The sequence below is a fragment of the Rhamphochromis longiceps genome, linkage group LG20 (genome assembly GCF_057381845.1).
Source record: "Rhamphochromis longiceps isolate RC_006_pf linkage group LG20, R_longiceps_female_GT1.1, whole genome shotgun sequence".
Lineage (NCBI taxonomy): Eukaryota > Metazoa > Chordata > Actinopteri > Cichliformes > Cichlidae > Rhamphochromis > Rhamphochromis longiceps.
In genome coordinates this window covers 26908622-26923963 of record NC_140576.1, presented here as the reverse complement: position 1 = coordinate 26923963, position 15342 = coordinate 26908622, and the positions used below count along the sequence as shown (strand labels likewise).

The 15342-nt window shown below is 39.1% G+C and overlaps 1 protein-coding gene and 1 pseudogene across 3 annotated transcripts; both read right to left on the bottom strand.

Annotated features, from left to right (window-relative positions):
• Window positions 1-2754: 2754 nt before the first annotated feature.
• LOC146645491 (RNA-binding protein 39-like) lies at window positions 2755-10495 on the bottom strand. Of its 3 annotated transcripts, XM_085393756.1 has the most exons (17): window positions 10268-10486; window positions 9682-9739; window positions 9340-9509; window positions 8562-8611; window positions 8075-8126; window positions 7780-7971; window positions 7523-7576; window positions 6777-6894; window positions 6538-6690; window positions 6061-6198; window positions 5907-5972; window positions 5622-5826; window positions 4605-4691; window positions 4411-4507; window positions 3634-3739; window positions 3446-3524; window positions 2755-3290 (listed from the first exon to the last, which is right to left on the bottom strand). In XM_085393756.1, exons 2-17 carry the CDS (start codon window positions 9730-9732, stop codon window positions 3190-3192), a joined length of 1719 nt encoding a protein of 572 aa, XP_085249882.1. In that variant the 5' UTR covers window positions 9733-9739; window positions 10268-10486; the 3' UTR covers window positions 2755-3189. The 3 variants fall into 3 exon arrangements, with proteins under 3 accessions (XP_085249882.1, XP_085249881.1, XP_085249879.1); XM_085393755.1 differs by lacking the exons at window positions 8562-8611; window positions 9340-9509 and having other exon boundaries at window positions 8075-8124; window positions 10408-10495; XM_085393753.1 differs by lacking the exons at window positions 8562-8611; window positions 9340-9509 and having other exon boundaries at window positions 8075-8124; window positions 10268-10485.
• Window positions 10496-11373: 878 nt separating this feature from the next.
• Window positions 11374-12913, bottom strand: LOC146645490 (ammonium transporter Rh type B pseudogene; annotated as a pseudogene).
• Window positions 12914-15342: the final 2429 nt, after the last annotated feature.

The window sequence follows — 15342 nt, the reverse complement described above, 5'->3', positions numbered from 1 at the left end:
GAAGTAGCAGAGCAGCTTACAAGATAACATTTCTTAAGAATTAAGCTGCATCCACAGAAGAAGTGACGACCAGAGAACCCAGGAAGTCAATAACATTCTGCGACTTGATGGACTTATGGATGGAAAAAAAAAAGCTCTTGTGATGTGAAGTGGACAGGTCCTGAGACTACTGGGGAGAGTGCAGAATACCACCAAATGACATATAACCTGTTGGTAAATACAGTGGTGTGCGAAATTCTTGACTCACTACTCATTTCTACATATTTTGATAGGAAAATGGGAAGTATGACTTCCTGTGTGGGTGCTGCATCATAAATCTCATCTGTTGCTAGAAAGAGGAAGCTTTCCTGTTGTAGCATACCCAAAGAAGCATTGGATTCTTTAAAGTACCATTGAAAGCAAAAGGTGTGGTATGTGTCACAAGGTTGGCAAACATACACAGCAATAGTGAAATAAGCAAATGGCAAAACTACGGTGAGGCTAAATAAAAATAAGTATTTATGTATCATTAAATATGATCTTGATCTTGGGCAAGGTGTGCCAAATATATGGCTGGGGAATACATAAATTTCAGTCCTAAATGTTTGCATCACATTTTGTCTTTTTTAGTAGTAAATTGGTGGTGTAAGTAAGTTTATTTATTTATTTTTTTACTTCTGGGACCAGGTCTGAGTAACGGGCTTTTTCTGTAATTTTGTGTAAATTGAACTTATTTACACTACAATAAAAAGTGCCTAGAAGGCAATATTTTGTGGTCCATCCCACTTACGGTTTGACTGGCCATGTATGGCCCAGAGTAATGTTGCGGCTCATCATCATCATCGTTTATTTGTATAGCACTTTACGAACACACCAGGCAGACCAAAGTGCTGAACAACACAGATCAAAACAACAACCAAATTAAAAATACCATAAAATCATTACATACAATAAAATAAATAAGGTGTCAGTTTCCTACAGAGTTAAAAGCCAGGGAATAAAAATAGGTTTTGAATCTGGACTTAAAGTTGGTTGTTCAGCCAACGGCTCGACCAACCAACGGCTCGACCAACCAGCGGCCGCGGCAGGCTAAACATGAGGACACAGATGACGAACATGGACAAAATATGTCAAAGTCCAACGTGTTTACGTGTTTTGCTAGGTGCAAAGTTTTCATTTTGGGATTCTACTCGCGTTGCTTTACATAATTTAGAGTTCAGAATTACTATTGTATATTTCACTGGAGGCCTTCTACTAAGCCGCATTTTGTCCTATCCAGGTAACGTTGACGTTAACCCGGAGTTTAACGTACTGGGATGTTTTCTTACCGGGTTACAGCGCCATGGTAACGGTAACAACAGAGTCATGGCTATAACTCGAGGGCTCTTGGTAACAGGTATGAAATCACCGCCTACTGACCAATCAAGGCTCCGGAAAATAGCGTCACCATTTCTGGAAGATTCTGGAAGGGCCTCTACAGGGAGAGTAGGAGGGACTAAAGGTTTACAGTTACGTCAAGTGTCTTTGCGTTTCCTTGATAATCAGTAGTAAGTACTGATTCGTAGACGCAACTGTGTTGTTTTATTCGTTTTTCTTTTATCGGCAAACAAGTACTGTGTAGTTGCTGACAAATTTGTACATAGACTAACCTTTACTCTTGAACACCTGAACAGCACAGACTCTCCGGTGTAAAAAACAAAACAAAACTGGAACTGTCGGGAGTAGGTTGTGTTCAGAGGTTCGGTTTAAAATCAGCTGTTTCCGCATTTTCACAGATTATTATATGTGCCTAACTAAAACCACTGAATGAAGCTCAAACTATACAGGAACTGTCACGGGAATGCGCGTGTATTCATTTGTTAATTTTGAAAATGTATAAAAATTTTCTATGGTTGATTCTCTTTACATTATTGGAATTGTAGGTTAGCTGTTAAATCAATTTTACTTTAATCTTCAGAGAATTGATCTGAAGGTCGTCTACTTTATTAGGTTGTGGGACAGTAAGATTTCATGTTTAAATAGATCCAGTTTAAAGTTAGAGAGCTCAAACTTGAAACTGCTGTGTGATGAATCACTGGATCAATAAGTTTCTGCAATTCAGTTTTATTTATTTAGTGCCAATTCATGACACTAATCACCTCAAGGCACTTTATAATTGAAAAAATACCCTGCACTTATGTGGAGAAAACCCGAACAATCAAACAACCCCCTATGAGAAGGAACTTGGCCACAGTGGGAAGAAAAAAAACCTCCCTCTTAACAGGAAGAAACCCCAGGGCAGCTACCTGTCATTGGAGGGGGTGAAGGAAGACGGGACAATTTGTCTTATTTGCAACAGTGTTGCATTTTTCTGTTCTTTATAGATTTTCAGTCATCATTTTACCATTATCTGATAATGTCTCTCAGAGTAGGTGGCAGTCATATGGATCATTTTCTGTGGAAGATTCATCATATGACCTGTGAAACACTCCATTTAGATTTGATAGTGCTAATATCACACTGGTTATCAACTTGCTCAATTAACCCAAATTCACATGACCAGTTTTCTGATTGCCCATCCAAGAGGGAATTCCCTAGGTATGTTTAATTTTGTTTAGGTGGTAGAGTGCCTTGTCTAAAGATGTATCCCTCATCCATGTGTGGGTTTTTGGGACATGTATATAGCAGGGAATGAGTAAAAACATTGGTCCAATACTGTAATTAGGACTTTAATCACAGAGGCATTAACCTGGCATTGAAAACTCCCCAAAATGGTAACAAAAAGAAAATGAACCATCAAATTTGCCAAGTTTATTGGGAGCCTTCATACAAAAATGAAATTATGGCTGTATAAAGTTACAAAGGATTATTGTCGATGTACTTTTGGCATTTAAGGCCCATCATCCCAACACTTTTTTTTTTTCTAACTCTGCACTTTTATTTGAAATCTAAAAGTTCTGAATTTAAACAAGCAGATATGACAGTAATATTTAAAAACATGTAGACCAATAGATATCTGCAGATTACTTCTCAGTGGTAGTTTACAACACAAGCCCACAAAAAATTTGAAAAGCAACTAAACAAAAAGAAAAAAAATTCCCCCAAAATGGTGAACGTGAACTTGAGGCCACTTTTATTACACACAGCCAACTAATTTCAATGCAAATGTTTCAATGACATTTTCATGAATGCAAACAAATGTATTTACAGACTTCAGAAGCTTGTCTCTGACTATCGGCGTGACGGCATTAGAAGCTGCTTTGCTGTTACTGAATCAGGGAAAAGGTTGTGGTAGGTTGGTAAAGGAACATAGGCAGCTGTTATCATTTTACCTGTGAAAGAAAGACAAATGTAAACATTAGAACCTACAGTTTGATCGAGAATATTTAAAAAGAAAAAAAGAAAATAAATTTTACTTGAATTAGAACTAAGATATTTGCAGCTTAAAAACTAGTTAATAGCTGCCATCTTCAGCAGTGCTGCATACCTGCAAACCAGCGTCCATGAAGTGCATTTACAGTTGCCATGGCTGCTGGTATCGAGGGACACTTCACATACACATTACCCTATGTGAGCAAGAGAGATATCAACTTTACTGCTTGTGCATTTAAAAAAAAAATGTTGCAAAACAAGCTCAGTGATGTTAAAACTATCTCGTTTTAATCTTCGACTTACTTGAGGAGAGTTCTTGTCGACATAAATGTGAACGATTCCACCGTGTTTGTTGCATTCCTCAATCACATCATCTTGGATTTCAGCTGCCCAGCTGGGATCATTTTCCCTGCAAAAATAATCAGCAATATTAGAAATCCAGTAAAATGTTCCGCTTGACTCAAAAAGCTTGATTTTTAACTTAATGAGTTTCACAAATTTAAAACCAGCTGAATGCACATCTTTTGTTTTCAGATTGAAACAAAATTCAGAATTAGCCTGAAAAATAACGCACAGTTGGATTTTTCCCCATTACTTTTCTGTTAAGTCATTTCAAAAGAGATTTCTTCACTGACAGGAGGAACTGAGACCACACAGACTTGTCAAGCTCGCACACTGCAGAGCTCAAGCATGTGACCAGTTTATTATTTCGTTGTTGGCTTGTTTTCGGTTCAGCACTTGCCTTGTGTATATTTTCTGTCTCAAACTTTTGAACAGAAATCGATCTACGGATAAGAGAGAGGTATTTTGAATACACGAAAGTGTTTAGAGTAGAGAAAAATTATGAATTAAAGGATTGATGACTTAAGAATCACTGGACACTGATGTTAAAAACTCAGACCTCTACTAAATTGGTTCCAACACAAATGAATTACATTAAATGCCTCATTTAAAACAGTCAGATTCTTCTTTGATAGTGAAAACTTGAACAAGCCATCTGACAATATGCTTTGCTCTCAGTCCAGGGATGCAAAGGCTTAAGACAAACTTAAAGTGAACTTATTTGAAGGATGTCCTTACGCTTGTGGGTTGAACAGGTTGGACAGCTGAAGGCAGTGTGTGGCCAGTGGCTGAGATGGGAGGTTCAAAGCTTGGCTTGGAGCTGGGGTTGGAACAGCTGGAAGAAAAAAAAAAAAAAAAAAAAAAAAGTTGTCACTAAACCTGTGGCAAGAAAACATATCAAATACTAAATATCTTCCATCATCTAGGCTCACCTGCTGGAGCGCCAATGCCCCCAAAGGGTATGGAGCCAGTCATCTGTAGAGCCTGCTGAGCAGCAGGTGGGATCTTCAGACCAGTCCCTGTTGAGAGAAAGAAATTGTTTTGCATAGGGTTAATTTTAGACACTTAAAGGCAGCAGAAGCATGACATGTAGTGTGGCCTGATGAGGACAGAGAAACAATCACTTTCATTCACATGGTCATTTCCCTCTACCAAAGACATGTAGTTGGTGGGGGAAAAACAAACAAAAACAGGTTTCACAGCCATGTGGTGACTCAAGTTGTGTCCTTCTTTCCAGGCTTAAAGCTTGAGTTACACATCTGTAGGAAATCTACATCCTAACTGATATTGTAACTGGAAACTTCTTTTATCCCTGCACCATGCCATTCAAATCATCGTGGTATGGGCAGACCTAACAGGTAGTTACATTTCTTGGAGGTGCATGTCAGGTTACATAGAACGTTGCAGTGAAAATTGGTTCCAGTTATGGTGCGAGTTATGGCACACCATAATTCACGTGTTAAAATAAATAAATAAATAAATCGGACTTCTCAGTGTTAACGTTTCTGGAAAGCAAACAATGTGGAATCATGGCAGGACATTAAAATATATTTAATAATGTTTAAATAATTGTAGTTATACAGTACTTTAACATTGGGGTAGTAGAGAAAAAAGGCAAAGAAGATGAGGAGGCTAAAGCTCCCGCCTAAAATGGTCTACTAGTGCCCCCTGCTTTCTGTCCATATGCTAATACAGTAAGTAGGATTAATGTTATTTTGGAGATTTACATTTATAAAAATTGTGTTTGAAAAACCAAATTTAGGTCAGTGTAAAGTAAAAATACTTAACCACTCATTCTGGCTTATTCCAGTATAATAAATGACCCTGACACTGTTACATATTACATGTATGCCTGTGGTCTGACTCATTACTTTGCTAATAAGCTGTTCCTTCCTCTTTTATTACGACCAGAAATTTTTCCAGGTATGGATATGCCTGCCATTACAAACCTTCTGCTAGTCGAGCCATCAGCTGTAGACGCCCCGTAGTCCCTAGGTCAATACCAGTCCTCTCTAGTTCGTCATTATCCAGGAACGAGCTGGCTGTTGAAGAGTCTGAGCGCTCTGTAACATGCCCCACCTTCATTGGCCGTCCGGCTAGCTCAAAGCCGTTCAGCTGCTCCAATGCCTTTTTTGCACATTCCGCATCTGCAAACTTCAGAAAGTTAAAAGGTTACAAAGTGAACCCAGCAGCAAACAAAAAGCTACCAAAGACATACAAAAGGCTTTGTTTACCGATATGAAGCCATATCCTTTGGATCGGCCAGTCTCGCTGTCCATCATAAGCTGGATTCCTTCAATCTATGAAGAAGAAACACACGTACAGATGATTATACTACATTCACTTAAATAGATTAAAACAAATTAATATTTGCAGAGTTCTCCTGACCTTTCCAAAGGGCTCAAAAATCCCTCGAAGCATTTCTTCAGTAATGTTGAAGTGCAGTGAGCCCACATACAGGCGCATCGGACCTGAACTGCCCTTCTGCAGATTATTGGCAGCAGCTGCTGCTCTATTTTTCTCTGCCTGTAATTAGAAATAGAGATGACATGATTGAAGAATTTTAGTGTAATTACATTAAGTAATGTCAAAATGATAATGGACCTTAGTGCAGAATCAGCATTTGCTTTAATGCAATCTGAATTACTTAAGTTCTGTTAATATTTTAAGTTATTTTCCACTTTCTGGTCTGTTTTTTTTTTTTTTTAATCGATAGAAATGGGGTTTTTTTTCTTCTTTTTCCCCCTCAAAGTTCTTGGTATGGAGTTCGCAACACGGCAGCTGACTATTAATATGTCTGGTCAAAGTGAGTAGAACTAATCGACTTGTTCTATATTCAAGTCCACAAAAAGAAACGACACTAACCTGAGATGCCTGGACGATGATGGGCACTCCTAAAAGCCTCTGGCCAGTCAATCCAATTGCCAGAGGTACAGAGGAGGACTCCACAAACTCTATGTATGCAATCCCCTTCGATCTCCTGGAGTTTCTGTCAGAGATTATTCTCACATCTCTAACCTATAGCGAGAGAACAGTCACATTTTCAGAGCCAAATTCCTGGATGGCATTCATTTGGAATTTACACAAACTGAAAGTCAACTGACTTTTCCAACGGCTGAGAAGAAATCCTCCAGGTCCCGAGCTCTGATTCTTGCAGCAAGCTGCATACAGAAAACAGTGCGGGCATCTCTCTCCTCTGGTGTTAGATTGTCAATTGGTGCCCTTAGGAGGAAAAGGACAAAAACCAAATGTGCATGTTAATCACAAACCAATAACAAATGCTTAAAAATATTTTAAAACTTTAAAGCTGTGATAGTATAGAAACCTAAAACTAAAACCATAACTTGAAGATTTGGAGAACACATGTTTATATTGTTCTGGTACCCCTCGAGATGACAGACTGTAAAGATGACCACTTCTGGCCACTAATATTGCTGCTGCTGCTGATGTGGGAAACTGATGCTGAACTGGGAGGACTTTTAACTCAAACACTCAGGGACAGGTAAGGTTTAACTTGAGCGGTATGGCAGCTTTGCTTGCTAGGCCTGTCAAGGTAGGCAACTGAAGAGCCGACAGACAATACTTATACCAATGTAAGTCACTGAAGGACCTCATAAGAGTGTTCTTTTTGGTGTTTTTAACAGTCCGTCTTTGACTATTCAAAGCCTGTCGTTAAGGAAGATGCATTTGCAGCACTGTGCTACCTGCTCCTTTGCTTGTATGCTATGCATGTCTTTCTAGCTGAGTGTAACAGTATTTTGAATTTTCAAATGTTTGGTGAGTCAAGGCCTACGAAAAATCAGGACATGTGTGCATACATAAAACCACTCACGTGACTGTTTTATCTTACCTAATGGGGCTCTTTTCTTTTTTGAAGGGGCTCCGACTTCTGGAACGTTTGCGACTAAAAAACAAATAAGAATTATTTTACATTTGGGGGGGGGGGGGGGGGAATCATGTTCTTTTCACATAAACAAGCAACCAACTTAAAATTACAAAAATAAATTAAGTACAACAACATTAAAAAGACCTAAAATCATACAATTTCAGTACCCAATAAAGTTAATGTAATATTTTTCTGACTAGCAAGCGTAAAAGGTCACATACATCGGACTCCTGCGTGCTCTGTACCGCCCAGCTCGATCTTTGCTTCGGGAGCGGCTGCGATGGCGCTCTCTGCTGCGGCTTCTTTTTCTTTCCCGGCTCTTGCTCCTCTTCTTAGTCTTCTTTCTGTCTTTGCTTTTGCTTCTGCTCCTCTTCTTTTTGGAGCCCGGGCTTCGGCTCCGACTCCTCCTTTTCCTGTAAAGTGTTACAACAGTTCTGTTGTTGTACACACACTTTAAAGCAGAACTTTGTCTGATTAAGCACTATTTAGGTAACATGATGGATAACCAAAACTTACTTCTTGCTCTGGTCATCGTGTCCATTTGCATGAGAGGACTTGTTCTCATCCTAAGCAAGGTCGATAGAAGAACATCATGAGGACGTAGATGAAACATTTCATGTCGTCAAGGTAAAGGGGATGGGGTGGGACAAGAGAAAATGCAGAATATATTCAATTAATAAAAATACAAACTTCCTACAGTCATGTCTGGACAGTGTCCTTCCACCACCCCAATAGCTTCCCATCCCACTCCATCCTTTGTTCCCCCCCCCCCCTTTTACTAAGCTGCTCAATAGTTAATGCAACAAAGCAAAGATAAGGGAGAGTTTCCAACATATTAGCTCAGTTCAGGAAGCTGACAATAGTCAGGTCATCTCCACCAATACCCTTCTAATAGGTCGTACCAATGCCACTATTTGTGCCTAAACATGTGACCACGCATGGCCCATGGCCACTAAAAGAGATCCTGTGTGGTTGGTGTCAGTCCAGAGATCTTCACCCATTTTCGTTCTTGGACTGTAAGAGCTCGATGCCACCTCTGTCACACATCTTGCCCTGAAGCAAACAGGGATTCACACTTCTTAGTAATATTGACGCCCAAGCAAATAAATAAAGATTAATTCATCCACGTGTTACACTACCATCATCTTCAGTTTACAGTAATACTTACAACCTTTTGACTTAAGGAATTATTAACTACTGAAAGTAAATCATCTTATACAATAAAAGGCAGATGTAGCTATTTTACAGTTATTCTAGAAATATATCAATATCTGTGGTGTTCTGTAGCATGCAAAAATCAAGATGCTGATTCACATTACAGTTGGCTAAGGCAAAGAGGCAGTATTCATATTTACCAGCGAGAGAAAAATAACTTGTCACCGATAATTCTGCTGTAGAACTATGACAAAAATGCAATCGCTGGATTTTCAAGAATTTTGCTGCATTATAACTTCAGGAATTACGCCACTCACAGATTGACACAGACACAACTACATACAAATACAACTGCCTGAGGAAATTATACTTTAGCACAACTTTATATACTGATTCTTGCTAAAGACTAGACTTGTTAATGCTATATAACAGAAAAATAATGTTGAAATCACACACACACACACGGAGGAGATTTTTAACAATACAAAACAGTTTTCCATTTAAAAAGGCTCTTATTGAAAAAACCCTGCACATTCATAAACAGCGACAACATACAGATTGTAAATCTGAATACTGCCTCCTTTGCTGGACAAGTAAAGATGGGCTTATCAACCATTGGCATTCACCTTGTAGCAACCGAATAGGGATTGGATGTTCTGGGTTGAATCTCTTTTAGTCCTAAAGTGAACCACAGTACATCAGTATATGCGCAATAACTACCTTCCTTTTTTTCACAGTTCACAGTGGAATCAAAGATGAATTCATGGGAGTAGAGGTGAGATATCATTAGGGAAGTCTATAAAGAGAGATAGATGTGGATTTATTTATAATTCTGTATTGCGTCTTAAATACTCATTCACACCACACAACATTCAAGTTAACTTTGTCACAGTAGCAAATATAAAAGGTCTAAAAATAAAAAGGCCGAACAGCAACACAGGCCTCACTTCTCCGACTTTTAAACCCACCTTTCTGTATGGAGCCTCCAGCATGGCCTCAACGTCAAAGTCATCAGCCATATTGATCCTGCAATAAGAAAGAAAAAGGAAGAAAAACATTTCAGTGATCCGTTTGCGCACGAGAAACTGTAATACCCAGAGTAAACGCTACAAATACACACAGCGTGGTAACGATGAGTCCTAGGTTTTCTTATTAGTATCACATGCTCAACATACAATCCGTTACATGATCGATTGATACGGACAACATAAGAAAAACATATTTAATTGTACCCGAAGAACAACAAAGCTTTCTAAAATCTCAACGTTGCGCACGCGTCTACCCGAAACGTAGCTAATGCTAACTAGCCACCACGGCCGTGCTTTCAAAGGCCCGCACTGAATCTATGCTGACCATTTTGATAATATGAATAATAGCAGGCTTGTAGATATGCAAACCTATAATCAACCAACCACCACTTTGACGTATTTTACACGATTCCAGATAATATTTATGGTGGAAACCAAAAAGAAACGCTTAGGTTCGAATACGGCTAAAAAGCTAACCGCGCTTCCGCGGTAGCGAGCGAGCTTCATTAGCAAACATTGACGTTACCGTGTGAAACTGAAGGAAATGTTGTGCCAAAGTGAAAATATCGCGGAAAACGTTCTGGTGTAGAGAATCCTCTTCGACGCCTTTCTCTTTGTAGATTACACAAAGCCAAGATGAAGTCACAATTTCGGAAGTTATATAACCTCGTTTAAGGAAGTCCCCGTTGCAGGTCGTGGCCTGGTACCTCGCCGATCTCCTTCCTTCTTCTTCGTGTTCTTCCTCTGCTATGGGCATTTACTGCAGCGGTAACGTTTGGTGCTGCGTTGCTGCCACCTACTGGAACCGAGAGGCCCTGTTTGAATAGTACTGTATATATAATATTTTCTACCAATTCTGTTGCTTATGTTCAGTTCTCTAAACTGAACATGTCAAAAGTCCGTCCCGGTGACCAATCACGGCCCTTGGTCAGCTCTTATACAGCCTCTCGCTCCTTTGTTAAAATGTATTCTTTATGGCCTGTCATCACAAACAGAATTAATAAAGTGTTATTTTAATTTGTACCTAATAGTGGCAGCACCATGCAGTGCAGCCAATGAATGTATAAAGTTTTATACGCTCAGACAATACACAGAATAGTGAGTCTCTTTTAAATTTAGCCTGAGATACTGAAATTAAGCAGCTTCACTGAAGTTTTAGTTATTCCAGACAGCTTGATCTTCTTATTTTCTCTCCATATGTGAATGAAAAGTAGATTTATTTTGTCAAGGCTTAAACACACATGATCACAGTAATGAGAACTCTTCTGTTATTGAAAAAAGCACAATATTTATGTTTCAAAAAGGCAAGAAGAAATGTTGGCCCCCAGGTGAGTTTCTGTTAATAAATATAGACACTGCTGCTCTAAGCTGTTTATCTTGTTCCCCCGTAGACCATTAATTAGTAATATTACAAAGGTTACAAAGGTTTGTAGAAAAAACAACAATGTCTAATTTGCTCTTTAACACACAGTTTCTCAAATGTTTACATACATGGAAACGAATAACATAATGACCATCAATATAAGGCTGTGCTGGACCGTATCATCACTGTGATCACTAGTGAAATATCATTTACAATGAAATTAATATAAAAAAAGAATAAAAAATTACTATAACACATATTTCCATCATTGCAATAATTTTCTTTACTCTCAAACAATAACATAGCCTCATTTATATATATTTCCTGTATCATGCCAGTTAAATGCACTGACAGTCCTTGGCTGCTGAGCATCACACAGTAGAGTCTTCTACACTATTTGTGTTGCTGTGTTTAAGTCTGACTGGTGAATCATAGTCAGGAGGAACTTCAAAAAATGGCTTGTCATCAAAACAGAAATCGTCAGACGGAGATGCAAAATATGGCAGCCTCAAGAGAAAGCCTGTGAGTATGCCTCCCAGCGCTGACAGTCCTATGGTGGAGAATATAGCTGCAACCTGGAAGAGAGCCTGTTTTTGGGCAGTCCTCCCCAAACCTGCCTTTAAACCGGGAATCACCATCCGTAGCTCTTGTAGCTTGGGGTCCCCTTCCACTGGTGCTCTGTGGGCAAAGATCTCATAGAAACTAGGGCCGTAAACCTCCTCACTAGCTGTCAGTATGGCACATATCCCTGCAGTGCAGGATATAAGTCCGGTTAGTCCATGCAAGTTGTGAATGCCACACTGATCTTGGATTCTCAAACGTCGCGCCAAGATGGGGCTCAAATACTTGTAGCCCAACATGCATGCAATACACCCTATTACACCCAGAGCGTATGCAGCTACAGGTGATATCATCATATCCACAGATGCCCCGACTGTCACACCTCCAGCCAGGGTCACGTTCTGAATATCAGCCATGGTAAGCTTGCCATTTTTATTCAGCATAGCAGAGAGTGCAAAGGCTGTAAGTGTAGAGGCACTTAGTCCAATGAAAGTGTGGAGGATAGCCCTGTGCTGATCGTCTCCTTTCAGGACTAAAGCTGAGTTAAAGGAGGGCCAGAACACCCAGAGGAACAAGGTCCCCATTAGACACAGGATGTCAGAATGGTAACTTGTGTTCTCCTTTGCGTGGCCTTCATTTAGACTAGGCCTGTACAGCACAAAAGTGACACCCAAGCCAAAATAGCAGGCAAAGAGATGGATGAGAATGGAGCCTCCTGCATCATTGATCTTCAGATACTTAAGCACAACCCATTCTGTGACGGCAAACACAGGAACCTCCAGCAGAGCCATTACCAGTATCTGCAAAGGACTGGTCTTCCCCAGCACTGCCCCATACGATATCAGCACCACAGCACAGGCAAACTCTGCATTTATGAGATTGATCACTCCGAGGTGGATCTTACCATCATGGCTAAACTGGAAGTAGCCCTGCACCAGAATGGCCCACTGGATGGCAAAAGTAGCTGTGAGGAAGTTGAAAACCATCCCCCCAAAGCCATAGAATCGGAAAAATGCCAGCAGGCACCCGAAACCCACGAATATCATGAAGTGTATGTCTATAAAGAAAGGGTAGTTCCTGTACACTGCATTGTGCATAGGGTTGGTCTGATTAGTCTGAAATTTGGCATCAGCCTCTTCATCATATGTAACAAATGCTGAATACAAGGCAACAATAATCACCTCTGCGATGAACACAAACACAGGTAACCGCACTCGAAGACTAGTCGATTGTTTCTTCATGCTGACAGCTCTTTAGAGCGAGTGACAGTCATTTGTTTTGCACCCTGGTTTAACTCTGTTTAGATAAGGAAGGTCAAAGGCACTGGTAAACCCACTGAAACACATCAATATTCTCCTCCCCGGGAAATGCCACTATGTGGACTTTGCTCATGTTATTAAGACATGCAAAGTCAGCATTCTCTTTTCTTCTGTGTGTTGAAAACCCTCTGTTTTCCCACAGCTTTCATGTACCCTGTAACAGATGAAAAAAAAAAAATCTATTTGAAAGTCCCATTTCTGAAAAAAAGTGAGTCTCGGTGTTACGGGTGTAACACACAGAATGTTTAACTTCTAGTCACACTCTGTAAATTAAATATTCTTTTAAGTAATTAAATTTTCATGCCCTCCAGGATTAAAGGATAATTCTGCTTGCATGATCCAGCTGATGGACAACAGCTGGTGCACGGCCAAAATGTTCCAGATGTGACTCATGTTCTGCAATTTTTTGTTCCAGGAGTCTGAGTGCATCCACATAAATTTATAGATATACATTAAATCTTGCCTTTGATATGTGCCCTCCTCATTATTAATTAAAAAGACCGAAAATAAACATTTTCAAACAATGAAAACTAAACTGAAAATGAACCGAAACTGAACTGAATTAAAAACAAAAAAGTCAAAATGCAATTGGATTAAAAACTATGTAGAAAATCCCAAATTATAAGAACTCTGGCCAAAAGGAGATGCACTAGAAAAGATGACAAATATTTCAACTGTTTTATTAAAATTACTTTAATCTTGTGCCAACATTTGATTTTGTTTTTACATACAAAATTTTTTCTTTAAACCACGATATGATTGTGCACATGGTAGATAAAACGAAGTGTCTTAAACCTATAAATCTATAAAACCTGTACTGAGACACATGACAGTTGTTATCCCTACAACTAAAATCACAGATGTGTATTACAAATGTCCCGTCATGTCGCTGTGTCACACTTCAACATGCTCTACACACAAACACAGGTGTCAAACACACACACAGCTACACACTCTCTCTATCCATGAAACTTCTAAAAATGTAACTCTAAATTCCTGCATACTGTAGTCACCCACAATGCCCTGCAACCGTAATATGTCTCAAAAATAATTTCCGTTTTTGTTGTTTTTGCTAGTTATTATATAGTTTTGCACTCACGCTTTTCAGTTTTGGAAACATTGAGGGCTGTACTACAGAGCCCCTGAAGCTGAAACCTTTCTTTTTTTAAATCTTGTGTACACTAGACTAAGATGCACACAGCCACCATATAATGGAGAGAAACTAATCAAGTTTAAGTTTCACCTCAAAATATCTTCAATGAATATACTGCTGCTTTTGCACAGAGAGAGGACAGAGAGAATCAAGTTAAGTTTCAAAGATTCTCAGAAATGTAATTATTAAATGCTAAGTTATTTAGGGAGTTAAACATTATAGGTGTCAGGAAAGTTAAGCATTAATCATCCCTTGAAATTTGGATAGTTAGATATTTACTCCAAAATATCTGATGTTCAGTCTTAGTCAGCAGGAATAGAGTGCAATTTTATCCATGGTGGAAATGGAAATATGCACCCTTAGATTTTTAGCACTGCATCTTGACACAGTCAACAACAACAACAACCAATAATCAAATCACAAGCTGATTTTCATCGTAAAGGCTGATAAAAGGGCGGACTGTCTGGATCCTGTTCACTTCCAAGTTTTCGTTGAGCCAAAAAGCACTGCTATAACACGGTGAAAACAACCACTAGCTAAATCAAAGATAAATGAAAAAGTTATCATGGAAAAAATGCAGCTATTGAAGTTTAGGCTTAACCTCAGACTGGCTACAATGTATTGCTGCTCTTACACACAGAGAGGATTGTCATCAGCAAGAATCACTGGCTGTGCAGCATGCAGTCCTCAGCAAGAATTTCCTATTATGGTATTCCTCAGGGAAACTAAACTGAATTAGATGAGTGGTCTTCATTATGTGCTGGCTCTGGGCATGTTAAGTTGTAACTGATCAGTTGCACTAAAGTAAAACTAGGACATCACCCATTTGGTTGCTTGATGCCCAGTGATTGCATTGAATTTTTACTTTCAGCGACTGATTGCAAATAGTTGCAGTGACCAAGTGGCTGCGTATAGGTTGAACTTGCAAAACCCTCAACTTCTGGGTGGTCACTGTCACTTTTGATTACAAGATTGCACAGGCCTGTCTCTAAGCAATCACTTTCAAACTTTAATTGACTTTATTAGTGTCATACTGCATCAATATTAACCAAACAGAAAGTAATTACGAGGTTTTATGGATGTGCTACAGAATCAATAACATATTTACAATAAATCAGAGGAGAACTAAAACAACTTTTTGAAACCCTTAGGCTAATTTTCTTTATGTCTTTGTGTATAAATTTCTGTACAAAACCATTAGGTCA

Excerpts from the sequence above, each read along its gene's own strand:
- LOC146645491 (XM_085393756.1), bottom strand. The coding sequence starts at position 9,732 with ATGGCTGATGACTTTGACGTTGAGGCCATGCTGGAGGCTCCATACAGA. Across the intron at positions 7,577-7,779 it reads AGAGCACGCAGGAGTCCGAT|TCGCAAACGTTCCAGAAGTC; the intron begins GTATGTGACCTT and ends TTTGTTTTTTAG. Across the intron at positions 6,199-6,537 it reads TCATCGTCCAGGCATCTCAG|GCAGAGAAAAATAGAGCAGC; the intron begins GTTAGTGTCGTT and ends TTCTAATTACAG.